Raw genomic sequence first — 21618 nt, 5'->3', positions numbered from 1 at the left:
GGATTAACTGGGCCAGTTTGCAATATCTGACGGTTGGCAATTGCAATATCTGACAGTTTGAATGAACTGCAATATGTGTGGTCGTTATCTGGTAAAATCCGGGAAGCTACAGGATTTTCTGAAAGTTTGGATTAACTCAGACAATCAAGTCAAACAATCAAGGTGATGATAAGCCCTCTAATAACAATCTTTGTTTGCTTGACGGTCATCTCCACAATGAAGATCTAGACTGGGTTTCTCTAACCAGTCAAGAGAACTCTCTATATGATGTAGGGACATGTGATGACCTAATCCTAAATGCATGTATAATCAGGTTAAAGAATGTTCAAATAAATACATGAATCAACTAACCCTTTCTAATCAAAGGGATTAGGTAAATTTCAACACAGATGAGGTCATTCCGTCAGGATCATGCCCCTTAGCATAAAATCGCGTAAATAGTAAAAATGGAAGACCTAGGGATATGAGGATATCCCAGATCTAGCATAAGTTGGTCCACAATCAAGTTTGGATCTGATTTTACAGACTAATCATCATTCTTTTCCGTTCAAACTAGAAAAGAGATATCCAAAGAAGAATGAAAGAGGTGAAGAATGAAGGGTTCAAGATGAAGAAAGTACGGGTCCTTTTGTCGTCAAAAGAAAAGGAGGATGATTCTTACATTTTTCTGCACCTCAAAGATCTAGAAAGAATGAACCTGAAATCGAGGTAGAATCCTCAATAACTAAGGGCCAATCCTGAAACCCTAATCTCTTGAATAAAGAGGAAGGAAAAAAAAACGAATTTCTATTCATTCAATAATAATGAAAATAGGGTTTCTCACAATGTATATATAAGCTATAGAAAAAGTAAAACTGCACTAAAACCCCTGAAAATAAGAAAAATAACAAACAGATGAAATAAATAAAGAAAGTGCATTAAAGCCCCTAAAACAAAGAAAAAGAACAAAAATGCCTAAAACTAAAGCACCCGTGTGGTAGGGTGTGAAATCCGACCCATGAATCTATGGTTAGGGTGCGGTCATGCTACTCATGCACTCGTAGCGCATCAGAAAATGGGTTTGATGGACCTAACATCCATCCACATCAACTCCTCCGCTCTGGTACTCTGTCGGCGATGCCTCCTTTGGTACACTCTAAAAGGTGCACCACTGATGTCCGCATCACTATAACACATCAACAAAGCTACTTTATGTGATAGAACAGGGAAAAATATGCCGTGTGTGACTATGGCCAATACACAGAGATAATGCACAAATCATGTCTTCTTTTTTCCTGATTGATATACACACATAAGTTAAAGGCACTTTGAGTGATTGACTTTTACAAGTTATTAGTAACAGAGGTGCGCATGTGGGACCCAGTGATGTGTTTTAGGAATCTAACCCCCCATCCATGACATGTGTCACCTACCCCCCCCCCCCGGGGACGCCAAAAATCAGCCAAATCCAAAACTCAGATGGGCCAGAGAACATGGAATATGTGGAGAGGGAATGCCCATAGTTGATTATAGTGAGGGGCCTATCGGGTTGTATATAAAGAATCCAATCTATGCAGACCCTTCATCCAAGCCAGATGAAGGGTCGAATAAAAAATCAAGCTGTTTTATGAGTTAGGTGTGCTCCTGTGAAATTTAAGAGTGAACTTTCCCTCTCAGCTGGCTTCCTTTCCTGTGGCCCACTTCAATTTTGGATCAAGAAGAGTACTGGGCCTTAGGGGTTTCTTGATGTGACATGTAAAATGGACGGGTTAGATAGTGTGAATGGTGAATGCATCACGCGGCCCCCACATCTAGCTGGTACCACGGCAAGGTAGTGGTACCCGTACCACTAGAGTGCACCCTTTTATGAAAAGTTGATTCACATTTACACAAGGTTACCATATTACTAGTCAGTCAAATTGAAGTTCTGATGATATCTTCACCAGCAGTGCACATTAAATTTTATTTAAAAAAGAAAAAAGAAAAACAATTAACACCACTAGAGTTTCTTCAGGATATATTTAGTCAAAGATTAGTAAAGGAAGTGAACCATTTCATTCAGGGGAGAAATCATTGAATTGAAAAGCTTCCATAAGTAATGAGTTCTTATGAGAACAAAAACTAATAAAAACTACCCTTGTCTAGAAATGTAGTAAATGATGAAGAAAAGAGAATAAGAAAAGCAAGAGGAAAAGGAGGAGAGGAGAGACTTTAGAATGCTCTACATGCCTCCACATCTCTTTTATTATAATTAGGGCAATCACTTAATACAAGAAATTGCAATTATACCCTCTGACTAAAAAGATAAAATAAACCATGACTTATAGGCCTAAAGACCATAGCCCAAATAAATATAAAAGGCCCAACATAAACCCAAACATGTGAGAACCACATGAGTAACTGTGGGACCACACATGGTCATAATGCATCAACAATCCCCCTCAAGATGGAGCATATATATCATAGATGCCCATCTTGACAAAGAATCTATCCAGATGAGCCCAACTTAAAGCCTTTATAAACATGTCTATCACTTAATCTTGGGACTTGACAAACAGAGTGCATATTTCCTTGTTAGCTCCACCTCCTTAATGAACTGACAGTCGACTTCAATGTGCTTAGTTCTGTCATGATAGACTGAATTGTTGGCAATGTAAGATGCTGCTTGATGATCACAACGCAATCTAATAGAAGCATTCACCATGAGCCCAAGCTCGCACATTAATGTCTTTAGCCAAAAAAGTTCGCATGTTGCATGGGCCATAGCCCTGCATAGGGTTGAAAGTTGGGCGGGTTCAACCTAACCGACCCATGACTGACCTGACATTGGGTTGGGCTTGGGCATGATGTATCAGGTTCGGTCTCGGGCTTGGGCTATATAAACACCAACATGATAAAACTTGGGCCGGGCTCGGGTTGAGGCCTCAGGTTTGCCCGACCCAACCTGAACCCAATCAATATATAAGTTACTTATAAATTATAATTGAGTGTAGATCATCTGTGTTGAAAGCACAAGAAATTCCAGTGCTGTCGGGTTTCATTGGTACACGTTATTTCTAATACTTGAGCTAACAAGATACGCCAGATTTCTCTCCTATTTTTTAGCTTGTTTGTTTAAAAAAAATGAAGTTCTTTACAATAAATAACTACATATATAATTAATAAAATCATAAGTACAAAAAATAAGACGTGTATTGAAAATATAATAGATTAATGTAATAACGAAAATATTAGCATGTATCTACCCGACCAACCCAACCGAACCCGCATATTATTTTTGATGACGCAGGACCAATGCATGAACGAAATAACATGTGAGATCAAGTAGCAGAATCAAGACAATTAACAAAAAAACACAAGCATTGCCATAATCATCACGAATCCCATGAAAACCAAAGAACATCATGCATGATCCTAGCCTAAGTTACCAACATCATTACACAAGATCATTAAATAAAATGAAACTAGGATCTAATAGATGTAGGGATATCCAATTAGCATAGGGTATAGTTTATTTCAAAGTAGAAAACCTAATACGACCTATGGTAAAAATTAGGGTTTGGGTAATTTGGGAAAGTAGAAAAGTTAGGGATTTTAGGTAGAAGAAGGGGGTTTTGATAAAAGGAAGATGGAAAATCAAAAAGAGGCAAGGTGCGGCCGTACGGCCAACCCGAAGGATTCACACGTGTGGTCGTACGGTCACACACGTGGCATGGGATGGATGGGTTAGGTCAGTTCGGGTTTCAGAATATTAAAAGATAAAGGAAATATGAGTTTATGAAAGGATGAAGGCTTAGGATGGGAGAATCAAAGAATTCAAAGAAAATACATTAATAGAGGGGAAGAGAAAAGATGGTGTGAGGATAAATGGAGACCTCGTACCTCCGTTGATGAAGATTAGCCTCGCACCAATCTCTCTTCCAAATCGCATGAAGATGTAAGAAGAAAGCAAGAGCTTTTCTCTTTTTTATCACAAAACCCAATGAGTGAGAGGGTCACACGCCCACCCTCTTTTATAGCTTCAAGAAAGTTCAAAAATTACAATAAACACCCTGTTTTATGAATTTTGACGAAAATAGCCATAGCTTAACTAAAATCAACTAAAAACACTCATAATAGTGTCCAAACATAACATAAACAAAACTAAATCCTATAAACTGATAAAAGCTGAGAAAAACTAGTGTGGACGATCCGCAATCAATGGCCTGATCATGTGATCCAATGGCCCGATTGTTACGTCCCTCTGATCCAACGGTCTAAATCACTCCTTAAAGCAGCTTATGTGCATCTTTCCAATGTGGGGTCTTCTAGATGCTTGCACATGCACATGAGGTCTTCAGCACGATCATGGATACTCGCCTAGCCACAGGAAAATCGGTGTGGCCCACCTCCTCCTCTGATACGTATGCAAGGGTGTCTGTGAAGTGATGTCCTCATCAGTTGGTCTTGGGTTGAGAATTCCTAACCCGAGGTTGGGTTGGGTTAGTGTTGAGGTATAGAAACCTTGGGTTGGGCTAGGATTGAGCACCAACCCACCTAACTTTCAGCCCTAGCCCTGCACTCTGCTTTTGCACTAGAACAAGCAACAACATTTTGCTTCTTTCTTTTCTATGTAACTAAATTTCCTCCTACAATGTACAATAACCTGTGGTCGACTACTTGTTAGAAGGAGAGCCAGCCCAATTTGCATCAGAAAACACTTCTACTCTAAGATGTCCATTTCACTTGTAAAGGATTCCACGGCCAAGAGCTCCTATAAAATATCTACGAATGTGAAACACGGCTTCCATATGACACATAAACTAACTAACTACACTGACTGTATAAGAGATATTCAGTCGGGTAATCGTCAAATAGATCAATTTGCCAATTACTTGGGATATTACCCTATATCATCAAACAGTTCACATTCATCAATAGTCAACTTTAAATTAGTATCCATGGGAGTTTCAATTGGTTTAGACTCCAGCAGACCTATCTCTTCTAAGAAATCCATCACATACTTCCGCTATGACAAATTAATTCCCACTTTCAACATTGCCACCTCAATATTCAGAAAGTAATAAAGGCAACTCAAATCCTCGTGCAAAAGTGTTGCTGCAAGAACTTCTTTAACTCAGAAATACATGTATTATTACTTCTAGCAGCAACGATATCATCCACATACAACTAACACAATGGTACCTATCTTGCTCCGTTGAACATAAGTCAAATGATATGCTTGACTGTGTTTCATCACAAACTGAAACACTACCTTACTAAATTTATTGAACCAAGCATGAGGAGACTATTTTAATCCATAAATTGATTTCTTCAGATGACGGACTTTATCTAACTCCCTTTGAGCAACAAAGTCGGACAATTGCTCCATATACACCTCTTCAAGCAAATCCCCATTAAGAAAGGTGTTCTTCACATCAAGTTGGTACAGAGGTCAATCTAAATTTGCATAAACAAACATCACCACATGTACGGAATGAACCTTGGCCACAGGGGTGAAGGTCTCAAAGTAATTAACCCTTAGAGACTAAGTGTTTCCTTTCGCAACCAATCGAGCCTTTAAATGATCCACTGAGCCATTGAGATTGACTAGACTATAACACTTGTAACCTTACCAAGTATAGGAGTATACTAGAAAAACACACCGTACAACCTTGGGTTCTATTTATAAGAAACATGGTTAAATTGATATATAAAGCACATACACAAAAAAAACTTCAGTAGGAGTTTAAAATGGTTGACGTTGGGAATATATGATAGAAAAATGAGTTTTATCACCTAAGATTGATGGAGGCATCTGGTTTATGAGATAACATGCAATTAAAACTACATTACTCCAAACGCCTTTCGAAACCTTCATATCTAACAACAATGCCCTAGCAACCTCTAGTAAATTATGATTTTTATGCTTTGCAATTCCATTCTGTTGTGGTGTGTGTGCACAAAATGTTTGATGAATGATGCCATGGAATAAAAGATAGGAACAAAAATAGTTTAATGTATATTCCTTAGCATTATCAGACCTTAGAATACACACTTTAACATCAAATTGAGTTTGTATTTGCATATGAAATTCTTTAAAACATATAAATTCTTCATAATGGTCTTTCATCAAATATAACCATATCAATCTAGAGCAATCATCCAAAAAGACAACAAAGTATTTAAAATTAGATAATCTGAAAACATAAACCAGACCCTAAACATCTGAATGTACCAAGTAAAAGGGTTTATCACTTACTTTATCCTCATCTAAAAGAAAGAAAAAAAAAAAAAGACTCTATGATGCTCTCTTAACTTGCAAGATTCCCTCTATAGACTAGACACATATGACAAAGGCAGGATCAGACTCTTCAAAGTATTTAAAGATGGGTGACCAAGCCTAGAATGCCACTGATGAGCAGCGATGTTGATTTGCAATGCAACCCCAGTCCTTGTTATTCCATGATCAAAGTAATAGAGTCCATTTAATTAATGTCATTCACCAATCATCATTCACATCTTTAGATCCTGAAACTCACAATAGGAATGACAGAATTTGACAGAACAATTTGAGAGACTTGGAGTAGGACAGACCATGCCCACCCCAGATACACGAGTTGATGTACCATATGCTAATGTCACGGAAGAGATGGATGAGGAGTGGACTAATTGAGACAACATACTACGCTTACTAGTCATGTGATCGGAAGCGCCGGGATTAATAATCCAAGGGACACTCTCGGAAGAAGTAAAACAAATTGTACCAGAATGGGCAAAAAAGTAGTTGCAGAGGAGGAGGCATAGGTGGAGTGATCTCTCAGAAGCATGGTATATTCATCCTTAGACATAGTAACCGTGTCGCCTAAAGTACCTAACTCAACATGAGTGGCAAACTTGAACACATTTCCTTCAAAACCATCATCCAATGAGCAAAACTTGATTAGCCTAAGCTAGCTTTCCCACTAGGTCACAACATGTATCAACTGTATGATTGTTGAGGCTAAAATGTGTGCAATGTTGTTTACCACAATGACAACCATCACCGGAATCTGTGTCATAATCACCATAAGTATTCCTGCCTCCAACACGACCTCCCTTGAGTTTCTGCCCCCCAACCGACCACCAGGATCACGACCACCTCAGCTCCCTCCATCACCTTTGCCAATTGCAGATCAAATGATGAGGAACCCTATGTGGTCATATTAATTGTACATTGAACTCTTGCAAAAGCTTCTATGAAAAACGGGATCTCACTTCCTCCAAGAATCTAAGCTCTTCAAACTCTGGTCGAAGGCCAGAAAGAAATTTGGCAACATGGAATTCCTCCTTCTACGCCTTCACGGTCTCAATGTTTGTTGACATCGGCTGATACACATTCAATTCTTCCCATATACACCACCACCCAAAAAAAAAAAAAAGAAAAAAAAAAAGGAAGAATAGTACTCTCCCACACTCATCTCCCTACTGGAATGAAAATATGTCTTGAATGTAGATTCCATTGTAAATAAGAGATGACCCACTTTTAACACATCACACAGGTGAAATTTGTGTTTTAAATAGCAATAACATTCGACCTTTCGTAGTGTGTAGCACAAATAGCATAACATGTAGCGTAAGCTACATGATACTTCTATTTTTTAATTTAAAAATAAGAAAAATAGAGTAAATAGTAGACAAAGCAAAAATTATAAAAATGCCTAAAAGATGATTCTTTTTTTCAAGTATAAGCATGTTCAAACAAGTTATTAATTAGCGTTTATCAAAAGCCAATCCACATATAAAGTCATAAACCAAATCAAATAATTATCACATCAACAACTTTCTAAGAAAACCACTTTAATTAATGATGTCTAATTGAAACCACAACTCACAACTCACAAGTATGAAAAGAAATAAAAATCCCATAGGTTAAGAGTAATAAGTACAATACAAATGTCAACTATACAAAGAGTGGTTTTCAAAAACCCCTTTTCGAAACCCTTTTCTTTCAAGTTTAGTTTTGAAGGTATTTTAGCATGTGAGTTTCACACCAACTTCAACAAAGGATCACCACCATTTTAATTGAAAGTAAACAAAGAAAGGTTTGGTTTTAATTTAACAATTTAAGTTTTTTTTATAATGTGAGTTTTACACCATTTTTAACAAACAAAACTAAAAAAAATTTAAAAAAAAATATACACTATAGCGTAGGCTACAAACACCACACAAAACGTAGTTGTAGCATACGCTAAGACCCCTGTAGTGTACGTTGCAGGGGATTTACGCTATTTAGCTATGCTACGTGGCGTACACTACGAGTGCTATTAAAAACATTGGATGAAACATAAAAGTGGGCCTTACACCCTTTTGTTGAACAATATTACACCACCCACCAAGTGGTGGTGCAATGAGGGAAAGGGCTTAGATTGGGTCAGCCCAAGCATGTTAAGGTTTCCCCACAAAGAAGACAGAAAGATAAAAGAAAGAGGAGAAAACGATAGAGAGAGAAAGAGAAGAGTAAGGTATCGGATAACTTACGCTCTGATACCATGTAGAAAATGATAAATAAAAGAAAAAAGTAAGAGGAAAAGGAGGAGAGGAGAGAGCTTAGAATGCTCTACATGCCCTCACATCTCTTTTATTATAATTATAGCAATCACTTAATACAAGAAAATTACAATTATACTCCTTTGACTAAAAGATAAAATAAACAATGACTTATAGGCCTAGAGATTATAGTCCAAACATATGACAAAGGCCCCCCATAAACCAAAACATATGAGGACAACATGAGTGACTGTGGGACCACGTCTGGCCAGGGTGGCCCACACGTGTCGTCACACAATGCATCAACAAGAAATATGCATCAACTCACTGACAAATGAATCTAAGACAGCATGAACATTTGTAAGGTACTATAAAAATTTCAAGGCCAAAGAAGGAACTGGAAAGTTTACTTTGACAATCTGATCAGTTCGCGTTCGAATATAAAGGCCAGCAGCACTATCATGGCATGCTATTTCTACACCATCTCTTGTAAACATACCATGGGTAAGACCTACATATGGAATTGAAAACAGGAAGTTAATGCCTCAATCGAGATTAATAATTATACAAATTTAGAGATTTCCAGATAAAGGAAATGTAATGTCTGGTCAGAATACTTATCAAGCTGCTTAACTATGGATATAAACAATTGTCCACGGATAGGCAGAATAGAAATTTTACAGTAATGATATTTTTAGACATGAAAAGAATAATAAATATCTTATTCTTTATTGCAAAAATGGACACTAGGCAGACACCTGTTTGGAAGCAGAGAAGGAATAAAAATATGAATTCTACGTACCCTTCTAAGATTTAATGAGAAAAAAGAAAGTAGAAAGGTTGTGGAAGCAAATCTATCACCTGTAAGAGAACCAAAGTCAGTATGCCATCCGCACCAAGATGACATGGTGCCAAGATCTTGGGTACAATCACTGTAAGATAATAGGAAAATATTCCAGGAATTATTATATATTCATCTATGAGAATAGCAAAAGAATCAATCTTTTTTTGTCTGTACTCAGAATTATATGAAAAAAAAGAAGGTAACAACCTGTGACTGAAGAAGCAATCTTCTAAGAGAAGTTTGTGCCACACATAGTAAAATGTTGGGATCAGCTTTATGAATCCTATGTCGTCAAAAATTCCTTATGACCTATCTTCCGTAAGTGACAAAAGTCACAAAACCTTCTTATGACAACCTCTATCCAAGCCTTTATAGATCTTCCTCTTGTCCTCCTTTTACGGGTATCAACTACAATCAAAGTTCCCTTCCTTACCAGGGCCTTATCCAGTGTTCTTAGCACATGGTCAAACCATCTCAATTGGCTCTCCATAATTTTATCTCCAATTAGGGCTACTCCCAGGTTGCTTCAAATGACCTTATTCTTAATTCCATCCTACCTAGTTTTCCCACACATCCCTCTCATTACATCATAACATGAATTGATAGATGATAACTAAATAACATAACCAATACAATCAAATATGGATTAGACAGATAGTCGTGACAAATCCAACATACACATTGCAGACAAGTACATCGATAAAGAACAGTCATAGACTCGTAGTATAGGATAAAAATCACACTGATCAGATGATCTTGACCATCACATATTTGCTGTTGAGTTTTTGACTCCTGACCATTTTTAAACCTACTGATGGCCATCAATTACATGGTTATGATCATACGGTCTGTAGTTATTTGAAATATGCTCCAAAGATAGCAAGATCCACGATTTGGATGGTCTTGATTGACTTACATGTATGTCATCTGTACACCATTTAAGTAATGGCAATCCCATCAAATACATACATATATGATGAAAAAAGTCTGCCCAAATAGGAAAGGGCCTAATTTTGATTGTAAAGGGACAAAGGCTTGCAGGTGAAAGAGTAATTGAACACACGTGGAATAAGACCGTACCCAACAGTTCACAAGCAGCTGAGTATTCATTCCACAAGGGCTTATTTGATCCAACCACACCATGTAATCCTTTAAAAGGTGTTCTAAGTGAGTTATTTCAGCTACACGGTTCCTTTCCCTTGACTCAAAATTAGAGCGCTAGGTTCAGCTATTTGTTGCAAACTTTAGTTCATCCCAATCAACGTCCAGGGACAAAGGCTAAATTAGTGCCCTCATTAGTGAGAATTGTGCAAGCTTGGAATTTGGGATAAGTAGTTGAATAAGTTTACTATAGTTTAACTAGCTGGTTAATTACATGGCCAAAAGATGACACGAGTCGTCTGTAGTTGCTAGATTCACAGCATTTGATGCCTCTGGCAAGCCTATTACAGCTCATCTGGTTTCTGGAGCATGAAATAGTTCCAATTGGCAATAAGCTAATAGGACATCTATTTGTCACTTGTGGTGATAAAAGGCACATAATGAGCTAGAATGAGGACACAACAATGGCATCCCACACATGGAGAGAAAATGAAGAACATAGACAAGCTTTAAAATGAGGAATAGTTTCTAGTGAAGAATCACAGTTTGAAGATAATTTAAACTGTGCCATGGAAGACAGTTTGAAATGTTGAGGATTTTTTTGGTCCAGCCAATTGCAATTTGACAGTACATCAAAATGCACCTTTAGTCATAGGATTCCCCTAGAAACTGCTCAGCATCCCAACAAATAGCTTACCATCAGCAAAAACTAAAAAATAAAAAATGTTCATGCAGAAACTTTTCTGTAACATCATCCATGTCATTCCTTGTGGCTGAAATGAATTTGTTTTTTTTATCATATGTTGGGTCCTTATATCAATGTTCTGATTAGAGAACAAATTTTCACAAGGATTTTAGGTAGCAATCTACTCAAATAACTTCTGAAGAGAGACCGGTATCTTCCACTTCCAGAAATTCCATGGAATACGTGCGGTACCATTACTGGTAATTTAGCTGACTGAAAAATGATCGATGCAATGGCCGTTTGGATACACACCGATACTGACATGGTTTCTATTAATTCTCACCGCCGGCCCAATTGGAAATATGTGAAAGCAAATCCATATTTCAATTGGATATTTGCAATAGAGGCTTTTGGAAATAACAACCTAAATAATAGGGTATTTGCAATACTCACATAAAAATAATGCGTTAGCAAAAAACCACATCGTTAATCTGTGGTATTGCGAGTACCCAACGGCCATTAACCTTTTACCATTTTTTTGAAAAATGACAAAACTACTTGTACCCTAAAACCTCTTTCTCTCTCTACAACTAAATAAACGAATTAAAATTATTTCGTGGTATGTTCCATACGGAGGGGAATTAAAGGAATTATGTTCCCATAGAGTATAATTTTGTGGTATGTTCCATATGGGTATTTTTGTCATTATCTAATGGTGGCTAACGAAAGTTACAAAAAACTAACGGAATGTGGGTATTTGCAACAACGGAAAATTAACAGTGTGAGTATTTGCAAATACCCTATAATTGTAGGAATCTACAAAACCCCTTTCCAATACCAACAAACAAAATTAATATGAGCTAAATTCAAAAGCATATGGCACACTTCTTCTTTTGTTATTCACATCTAGTAAACAGGATTCCTGACCCCCGTGGCACGGGAGGTCTCCTTCATGACAATGGCATTTCTTTGTGTTTAATGAAATTCATTTCTTTGCTTCAAGGTTGTTCATTATGTTTGTCCATAATAACACACAGGTGAATTTGCTAGCAGATATTTTAGTTAGAAGAGAATTCTTCCCCCTGCTCTTCTCATAGGAAATTTGTTTCCCTTTCTTGATGTATTTTCTCTTACCTTGCATAAGTCACCAGTTTCTTTCAGAAAAAGAAATCTAGTCAACAGGATTTTTAAGAACAATAGAATTCAATTCAACAAGCTATTGATTGGTCACGCACTTCAGCCAGTGAAAGACCAGAAGAGTAGAACCAAAATCTCACTGAATTCTAGCATCTATGCCTATTCATCGTGTAATTTATCGTAACTCTACTGTATTTCTAATTTCAATATGGAAAGCAGTGAAGCTATAAATGAAATCAGCCACATATGCAAAACGCACTGCCATATAACCCATGTGAATGCAAATTGAAATCATTTAGCCAAACAGATGTATCCAATGTCAGGACATAACAATACTGAAAGCAATAATCACCTCTGTTCTGCTGTATTTTTAATTTCAATATGGAAAGCAGTGAAACTATAAATCAAATCAGCCACATACGAAAAACACAGTGCCACGTATATAACCCATGTGAATGCAAATTGAAATCATTCAGCCAAACATTAATTTCCAACCTCAGAACATAAAAACACCAGAAGCAATGATCACCTCTGTGGTGGTGGAAAGTAATACAGCAGACGACCTTTGTGGCACCGAGAACGCAGAAGTATCTGCTTGAGGCTTTCATCATTGCGCGACAGGTCCCCTTTGGTTACTAATTGAAAATATAAAGAATCATCAAACTCACATGCACAGAAGTTTCTTTGCAAAGTAACATTTAAAGTGACGTGATGGATCTACAAGAATGATATTTACTATGAAGTGTCATAAGATGTTTGATTCGAAGGAAAGCGCAATTTTGTTTGGTGCAGAAATGGTATAGGTATGGCCTACCTTGCCATAACCTAACTGGATGGACCATTCTCTACTATGAAGTGTCATAAGATGTTTGATTGGAAGGAAAGCGCAATTTTGTTTGGTGCAGAAATGGTATAGGTATGGCCTACCTTGCCATAACCTAATCGGATGGACCATTCCCTGATATCTCCTGCATCAGATGATCCTATCCATCAATGAAAAAGGACAATTAAAACCAATGGCCCACCACATATAATGGAGGCTCAATCAGACAGGATCAACCGCAGGGGAGACCTTTTAAGTATGTCCCGTCCACCACGGGCCCTCCATCTGAACAATTTGGATCAACAAATGGTAGGCACCACATATATAACTTTGCGCAAGCAAAGTTATAATCAAACATTGTGTACTTATTTTTCTCAAAGATTATATCACCTCATTTATCATATGTTTTGGGCGAGACTTACATGTTTTGGGATCTTACATGAAACTACTAAATGGACAAAAGAACAGAATAAAAATAACAAATAAACCTGCAATACTATAAAGCTTTTAAAACGTTTTGAAAGCTAGAAATATAATTGAGTTTGACTTTCATATGAAAAGGCCATTTAACTTGGAAAAAAACACACAAGGTACATCTTATAACTCTGAAAAAAAGACACCAAGCACATGTTATAACTCAGGAAAACAAAATCAAGCAAGTTATAAGCTGACAATTAGATTCACAGGAGAAGTCTAACATGAAATAATCAAGGGAACAAAGGAAATCAAATAACTGTCCAGAATAAGTTTTGTTAAAACTTCAACCTTTCTCATTGACAATTTGTTATGGATTAAAGAACTAAGGTCCTGTTTGGTAGATGCCTAAAAATGAGTTAACCTCATTTTAGTTAACGGTAATTATGTATTAGAGATCAAGAGTTCTAACATATAATTACTGTTAACTAAAATGAGATTAACTCATTTTAGGCGTCTACCAAACAGGGCCCAAAACTTATTAAAGAAATCAACCTCATGCTACCATCAAGTCTCAAAGAATAGGCTGATAACCACTGGTTATAGAACAGAATGAACTCAATACCTTTTTTACTGTGCGAAGTGGTTGATGAGCATTGCAAGCAACATGGTAGGGAGAGACAGCAACAGTGGGTCTATCGGAAAAGAGAACTTTTCCATAAAGAATAGAAGTCCTAATCAGAATAGAGAACTTTTCCATAAAGAATAGAAGTCCTAATCAGAATAGAGAGCTTTTCCATAAAGAACTTGTTCACCCAAAAGAGAAAAGAGTCTCCATTAATGTTCTTTATGATTATGAGATATAGAACACCTATTATCAAAATTCAGGTTCAAAAGTTCAATTCGTGAGACTCTATAGTCAGGCATAAGCATCTGAAACTTACAAATATAATACAAAGTTTCTTCCATGACCTTATGTTCACCTTCTATAAAATCAATAATTAAGCTGATTATTTTTCTGTCCAATGGTACAAAGAATTCTCCAAAGCAAAACACAATAAGCTGTAGTTGATTATTGCAATCATCAACAAACAATGGTAATCTATGTTCCCTTTCGAAAAAAGAAAAAGAAAAAGAAAAGTAATTTAACGATCAAAGAACCCACGAAATGTGCAGCAAAGACATTTAGTATGTGCTGCATTACAAAGATCATTAATTAGTCTTTTATAGCATTCCAAACATGGAAAATTTATCAAATGATGGCAGTAAAGTTATTAAGCAACAATAGAATAAAAGCATGGCATGAGGTTTGAGAAAGGAGAGTTCCTCAACTTGTCTAGCTATTGATTTTCCAAGATAAACATTGTCCCAGCTTGTTCCTGTTTCTCTTCAACGGAAAAACCATATGCATTGATGTGAGAATATTGTGTATATGCGATTGTGTATGGGTTATTAGTTGTAATATACTATGTATAGAGAAGCTCTAAATAAGCTTCCTTGTATAGTCTTGTAGCATGGTTATTTAAACCCACCTTTGAGTTGAAGAAATATAGAAAAACATTTTCCAAATTCTTGAGTTTACATGGTATCAGACTAATCTCACTATGTCTCGTCCTAATATCTCATATGCAGTTCATGTTGTTAGCCAGTTTGTCAAGGCACCTTGCACATTGCATATGACGACAGTTCATCGCATTATTCGATACCTTCAAGGTACCCTCAATCAAGCGATTCTCTTTCCATCATCGCATGATCCACAATTATCTGCTTACTCTGATGCAGACTTGGCAGGTTGTCCCATTTCATGACGGTCCACCACTGGCTATTGTGTTTTCTTGGGACAATCATTGGTTAGCTGGAAGTGGAAGAAGCAAACCACGGTATCTAGATCCAGCATAGAAGCCGAATACCGTGCAATGGCAGAGGCGTGTAGTGAAATTACTTAGTTCCGGGGATTGTTAACAGATCTTAGGATTCATTTGTCTTTGCCAACTCCATTATATGTTGACAACCTCAGTGCGATTCAATTGGCTTCCAATCCAGTATTTCACGAGCGTACTAAATACATTGAAGTTGACTGCCATTGTGAGAGAAAAATACACAGCTGGAATCATTTCTCTTCCTCATGTGACATCAAAGCTATAACTTGCTGATTTATTCACCAAAACTATGACCTCATCCTGTCATAGGTTTCTTCGTGGCAAACTGATGTTGGTTCATTATCCCATATCAATTTGAGGGGGGGTGTGAGAATATTATGTATATGGGATTGTGTATGGGTTATTAGTTGTAATAAACTATGTATAGAGAAGCTCTAAATAAGCTTCCTTGTATAGTCTTGTAGAGTGGTTATTTAAACCCACCTTTGGGTTGAAGAAATATAGAAAAACATTCTCCAGATTCTTGAGTTTACAATTGATGCATGGACTGAGATGCTAGTTAGCACTAACAAAAAATTTAATTTCACAGAACATCCATTTTCTAACTGAGCAGATTGTCTATTATCTCCATTTTACAACAGGCATAAAGAATTAAATCTCCTTTGATATAGTTTATCAACATGAAGAAAATGAAATACAATAAGCATACCATATCGGTCACAGTGATAAGCCAACATCAATCCGACATCCAACATTAGCTTCCCAAGAGCCTTGAATGCTACAAGTACAGTAGCAAATATTCAATAGATAAACTTGAGCAGTAATTTATTCAAAGTGAACACCACAATGCTCTCTTTTAGAAATGCATTACTTCCAAGTGAAGCGAATTCAATAAACATTGTTGAAATTCAACACTCTACCCCTTCTTTTGGAAGTTCAAATCAACACTCGTTCCCGTCAAAGTCAATTGATGATTAGATTCATCATTACCTTCACTGAAGGTGCTTTTTTAAAATATCAACAAAAGCATGCTGAATGCTTCTTAGAATCAATAAAAACGCCTTACTGCACAGTTTGTCACAAAAGGATTTTACAAGATGCCCTTGCATTGGCACAATTAGACATCTAGATATTCTATTTAAAATTTTAAAATTGATTAATGGTGACATTAAACTGAAAACCGCAACTAAAGTTTATGGTAGTGACATTATAATAAAAACAACGATTAAATTTTAAGGTAGTTTACACTCTTTAAGTGTTGGTCACTATCAACATAGCAACAAAGGCCAGCTGGGCGTGGTAGACCTGTGTGGTCAATTTTGGAGTCATCACTAGTCTTTTGTTTGTATAATTCAAGGACGGCTAGAATCCTTGTTTGCTGCCAAGATATCGAATTGTAAGAAACCTTCATATTTCCAAGAAATAGACTCTACAAAGGTCTTTTCACCAAAATCCTAGGCAGTGTTTGAAATATCGGTATCGCGTTACGTATCACATCCTAGGATACAGATACACATCGGTTATCGCACGGGATATATCATTTGTATCAGGTAATTTATCGCACTTTTTGGGAAACATGGGGAAACATTAGGAAAATGGTTGAATTTTTCAATGAAACTTCAGGGATTGTTAAAAAAGACTTAATACACACTTTTAAATCATAACATCTCAAAAAGGAAATGCACATACTAGGTTTCCTTTGTATAGGATCCCTAGCTATGCATTGTCTGACTAAACTAATACAACTTATATTCAAATTGAATGCATAACATTTAGAGTGTATGTGATGATTATTTTATCAAACACTCCTAAATACTTTGAAATTAGTCTCAATTGACAGCTGGTTGAAGGGAAATTTCGATTAATTAAAAAATGATTTTTATTTTTCGAAAATTGACATGGACTTTAAAAATCAGTAGATCAACGCTCATACATGCTTGATTTCATGTTTGGAGTTCAACATTGCAAGCAATATGGGAGTATTTGGGAAATTTTCAATTTTTTTTTTTTTCCAATTTTCGCCAAATCAAAGAACCAATACTCAAATTTCGAAATTAGAGTGTACATGATGATCATTTCGTCAAATACTCCTAAATACTCCGAAATTAGTCTCAATTGATGGCTGGTTGAAGGAAATTTTCAAAAAAAAAAAAGAAGCATTGAGAACATGAAGAACCAATGGATATCAAAATTAAAGCTCCAACTCCATGATTTTTCGTGCAAAACATGAAGAACCAATGGATTTATAACCATTTGACACTAATTTAATATAATTTCAATAATAAAAAAAAGGGAACGAAAATTAAAATGCTCATCGACTCGAACATGTGGGATATATCGGAACTACCTGTGCATTTCGTATCACACAAGTGGGATACAAGATATATCATGAGATATATCGGCCGAATATCATTGACATTTAAAACATTGATCCTAGGTAAGACCACAATTATAAAGAACGAAGGGTTTAGGCACCCTACCCCGCAAAGCAGTCTATACGAGGATAATGAGATTCCGACGATTGGAATTTCAATGAATAGTTGACTAGGTCCCCAAAAGTAAGACAAAATAAAGAGAAAAGAGAGTTTTTGAGGATTAGGGAAAGAAGTTAGAGAGGTAGGGGAATGTAGCGAATTGACCTCTGGTGTTTTCTCTCGAGATGTTCACCAACTTGAACTAGGCTTGGATCGAACTGAAGTTCGGGTAGCAACTTCCAGTTTGGGTAGCAACTTCCTGGTGGGGTGGAATAGATTTGTGAAGAAGTGTCTTATCTTGTAGATTGATCTTTAAAGGAATTAAGAGAAGTAAAAGAATAAGGGAAGTCTTTCCCTCAAGAGGTTACAAAAGCCATCACATGCCACTCCTAAAAGTGGAGCTACACTCTTAGTGCCTAGAGAGGAGGTGCCAAAGCTCTTGAACCCCAACCGATCTTCCCTTGCTATCTCCATAGTATCTTCTCTCTTGCAGAATTTTAGCAAAATATGGCTACAAGGAAGTGTAGGATTCCTAGAGAGGCTTTCAGACTTGGGATATTCAAGAGGCAAGACCCCTCTCTTGTAGCAAGAGACCTCTATATATAGAAGAGAGGAGTGGCATTCTTGCAATTTGAAGGAAGGTTGAGGGTGGTCTAAGGGAAGGCTAGTTATGGATCATTGACAAGTGGCAAGATCTTGGAGGTTAATTGGGTGGTCTGAGTACAAGTTTTAGGGAATTGAGGGTCAATTGGGTTTAGAGATGGTTCTAAGAGGTTTCTAGAGGCTAGGAAATGAATGGTTGGGATTAAGACACTTTGGAAAATCACATGGCTTGAAAGAGGGGTGGTTTTGGGATTTCACTAAGTTAGTTAAGGGAGATAGTTTTGTAAAAACAAATGGTAGCTTAGAGTCAAACTAAGGGTCCTAAGGATATTTTGGTGAAAAATGGGTCAAAAGGTCAAAGGATGTGGAATTTGTGCATCACCTTCTCATTCATTGTTGCCTGGAGAGGGAAGTATGGAGCAATGTCTTGCTGAAATTTGGCTTCTCCTAGGCAATGCCAAGTTCGATCACCGATTTTTACACTCGAGAGGGCTGGGGAGAAAGGAATTTCCTGGTTGGAGAGCTCCTATGCTGGCAGTTATTTGGTCTCTTTGGGGCAAGAGGAATGACTACTGCTTCTGAAATAGGAGTCACTCGGCTTTGGGGGTTATCTGTAAAATTCATCAGTTTATATGGGATTGGGTGCTTCAACAAGCTTGGTTGCATTTCCTCCTTGTTTTCCTTTTCTGTTTGGTTGTATTTTTCTTTTCTTTTCCTTTTTTCTTGCTTGTTTCTTTTTTGGCACTTTGGCCTGAATAAATTCATTATCTTATTTTATTTTATTTTCTTTTTTAAAGGAAAAGGTTAAAGGAAAATGGAAATTGCATTTTGATTTCCTTGAAAAAGACAAGATGATAATTTCAGACATTGTTCTCGTTAAACAGTCCGGCACGCAATTTTGGTTTTTTAATACCAACTTGGTGATCGGGTTCTGGATTTGGGTGATCTAAAGCTTGTTGGAGAGGGAACTTGTTGAACTTGCTAATGGTTTTGGTTTTAGGGACAAATTCATAATGGTTAGGGAGATGCTGGGTCCACAAGTTAGGTCAAATTCCAATTCTATAACTATCAACTGATCTCGTGCATGGTCTGGTATTTCGATCATAACTTCATGCCTGCAGATTGGATCGTCCTGAAATTAGGCTCGTTGGAAAGGTAACTTGATGGGCTTCAATATGGAAATATGGATCATGGGGTTTGAATTCCATAAGCTTGAGAAATTGGGGATCAAAGTGGGTCCTGAATCTAGTCCTGGATGCAGAAAAGTGTCCAGGGCCCCTTTTTTTTTTTTTTCTTTTCTAAGATACGGAAAAACTTTTTTCCGCATCGAACGAATTTTCATTAAAAAAATGTCCACCCTTGGCATAAGTTGTGCCCCCACAACGTCCTAGGTTCATCTGCAGGTCCCATTCCTTGGGCTTCTAGGGTTTGGGTGAGCTTCTGGGCTATGGTTGGGCTTGGATTGGGTCTAGGCTGCTTTGGCTGGGTTTGGATTTGGCTCGGGCTTGAAGATGAGCTTCATACTAAGTGAAAATTCTGCAAACCCTTCAGCTTAACAAAGCAAGACTCCCTTTCTCCATGATCCACGGGTTAATTAGATAAAGTACTCTGTTGAGTGGGGTTACACTATTCCTTAGCCTTAGCCTTCACTATTTCTCTAGGATCATGTAAGATGAGAGTGAAGGCTACACTATTGGATTGTGAAAAACAAGAATTTTAGAGTGTTGGATCAAAAAAAGTGGAAGTACCTGACAATTTTTGAATATTTTTCTTCAATAACAAAAATCGACTCCGAAAGTCCCAACATTTTGAGGAACCATTCACTAATTTTTATTGTCACTGGTAAGTGTTCGATTATTTGGAAAGGTCAAGGTCGACCAGTTCATACAACTTGGAATCCCATCAAACTTTGACGAGGACTAAATAGTTATTTCTATCTAGGTATGGGAAAGTGAACACAAGCTGCTTTTATATATTATTAAACACTTGATGCATTGAACACCTATGGCTCTTTCTTTTGTGGTAAAAACTGTGTGACAATCAAGCAGGAGGCTTCCCCAATATTCCCCCCACATTGATTAATCTCACTAATCCTCAAGGTGTGCATGTCAGAAATGACGAATCACGGGAATGGAACGGGGTATGTGTTGGATATGGCTCATCTGTAATAATTAAAAATTACAAAGATCCCGAATTTAAGTAGCTCTGATTTAGTGACTCATTTTTCTTAAACTGTCAATTTCAACATGGACCTAAATAATATGACCTTTCACTACCCAATAAATTCAAAATATCATGTATTATGGGCAAGACTGTAACAATAAAAAAATGTCCACTCCATGTGGTGCATGTCTTCAAAGTACATCACCTGAAGTCCTCAGCATATGGTGATAAATTAAAGGATTAAAATAAATGTCTACGATTCACAGGTAAGAATTTATAATCTGAGGTTTTCACATACCCTCTTCAAGTTTAGGCAAAGCATTGCTAGGCCATATATTTGGCCTACAATATGATGGATACCTAGAAGAACACCAAATATTCTCATTAGTCAAGTGAAGAATCATTTATGTAAGATGCAACCTAGAGTTTTTATATCTCAGCACAATTAGATCAGCTACCACAAAGTAAAAAAGAAATAGTGTCCTTCATCTTTTGCCAAAAATAAGGAACATGAAAATGTTACAAGCATATGATGGAATCCTTAAATAAGCAACATGTTGATATTGTGCCAGAGGAGAGTGAGTTTTCCATCATTCCTTAAATGGTGGGAGTCATCCAGCATGCACATGGCTTTGGGCCAGGCTTGGGCCTCGCATGCATGGCCTGATCAATGTTCGGGTTGGACTTGAGCTCAAGTCATTTTAGCCCTATCCGACCAGTCTGGCCCAGCCCGACCTGACTTTATGTCACTGGCATACCCTACAAATATGCCATTCTAATCCTCAGTTAGGTAACCCATTTATCTTGAATGTAGACTGTTCATTTCCTTCCTTTGAAATGTCTATTTTTTCTGCATGTGTGGCCAACTTCATCAATGCATAGATTAGGAAAATTCAAGCAGGAAATACGGATCTATCATATTTTGGGCCAGGCAAGTTGGGTCCAGTTACAACCAAAATTTCCAGGCTCGAGCTTGGGGCTGCTGTTCAAGGCCCATGCCAGGCTTG

General features: G+C 37.1%; 1 protein-coding gene across 5 annotated transcripts in view; it reads right to left on the bottom strand.

Moving 5' to 3' along the window:
- The window catches only part of LOC131254917 (uncharacterized), a 56129-nt gene that overhangs the window by 16707 nt on the left and 17804 nt on the right, over positions 1-21618 (bottom strand). For all 5 annotated transcript variants that reach the window (XM_058255622.1, XM_058255628.1, XM_058255638.1 and 2 more), the window contains exons 7-11: positions 20910-20971; positions 16081-16149; positions 12784-12889; positions 9349-9419; positions 8898-8998 (exon numbers count right to left, since the gene is read on the bottom strand). In XM_058255622.1, the coding sequence (XP_058111605.1) occupies positions 8898-8998; positions 9349-9419; positions 12784-12889; positions 16081-16149; positions 20910-20971 (409 nt within the window). The remainder of the gene's footprint in view (positions 1-8897; positions 8999-9348; positions 9420-12783; positions 12890-16080; positions 16150-20909; positions 20972-21618) is intronic.

This window comes from Magnolia sinica, chromosome 1, assembly GCF_029962835.1.
Source record: "Magnolia sinica isolate HGM2019 chromosome 1, MsV1, whole genome shotgun sequence".
NCBI lineage: Eukaryota > Viridiplantae > Streptophyta > Magnoliopsida > Magnoliales > Magnoliaceae > Magnolia > Magnolia sinica.
This window is presented reverse-complemented; position numbering and strand designations above follow the sequence as displayed.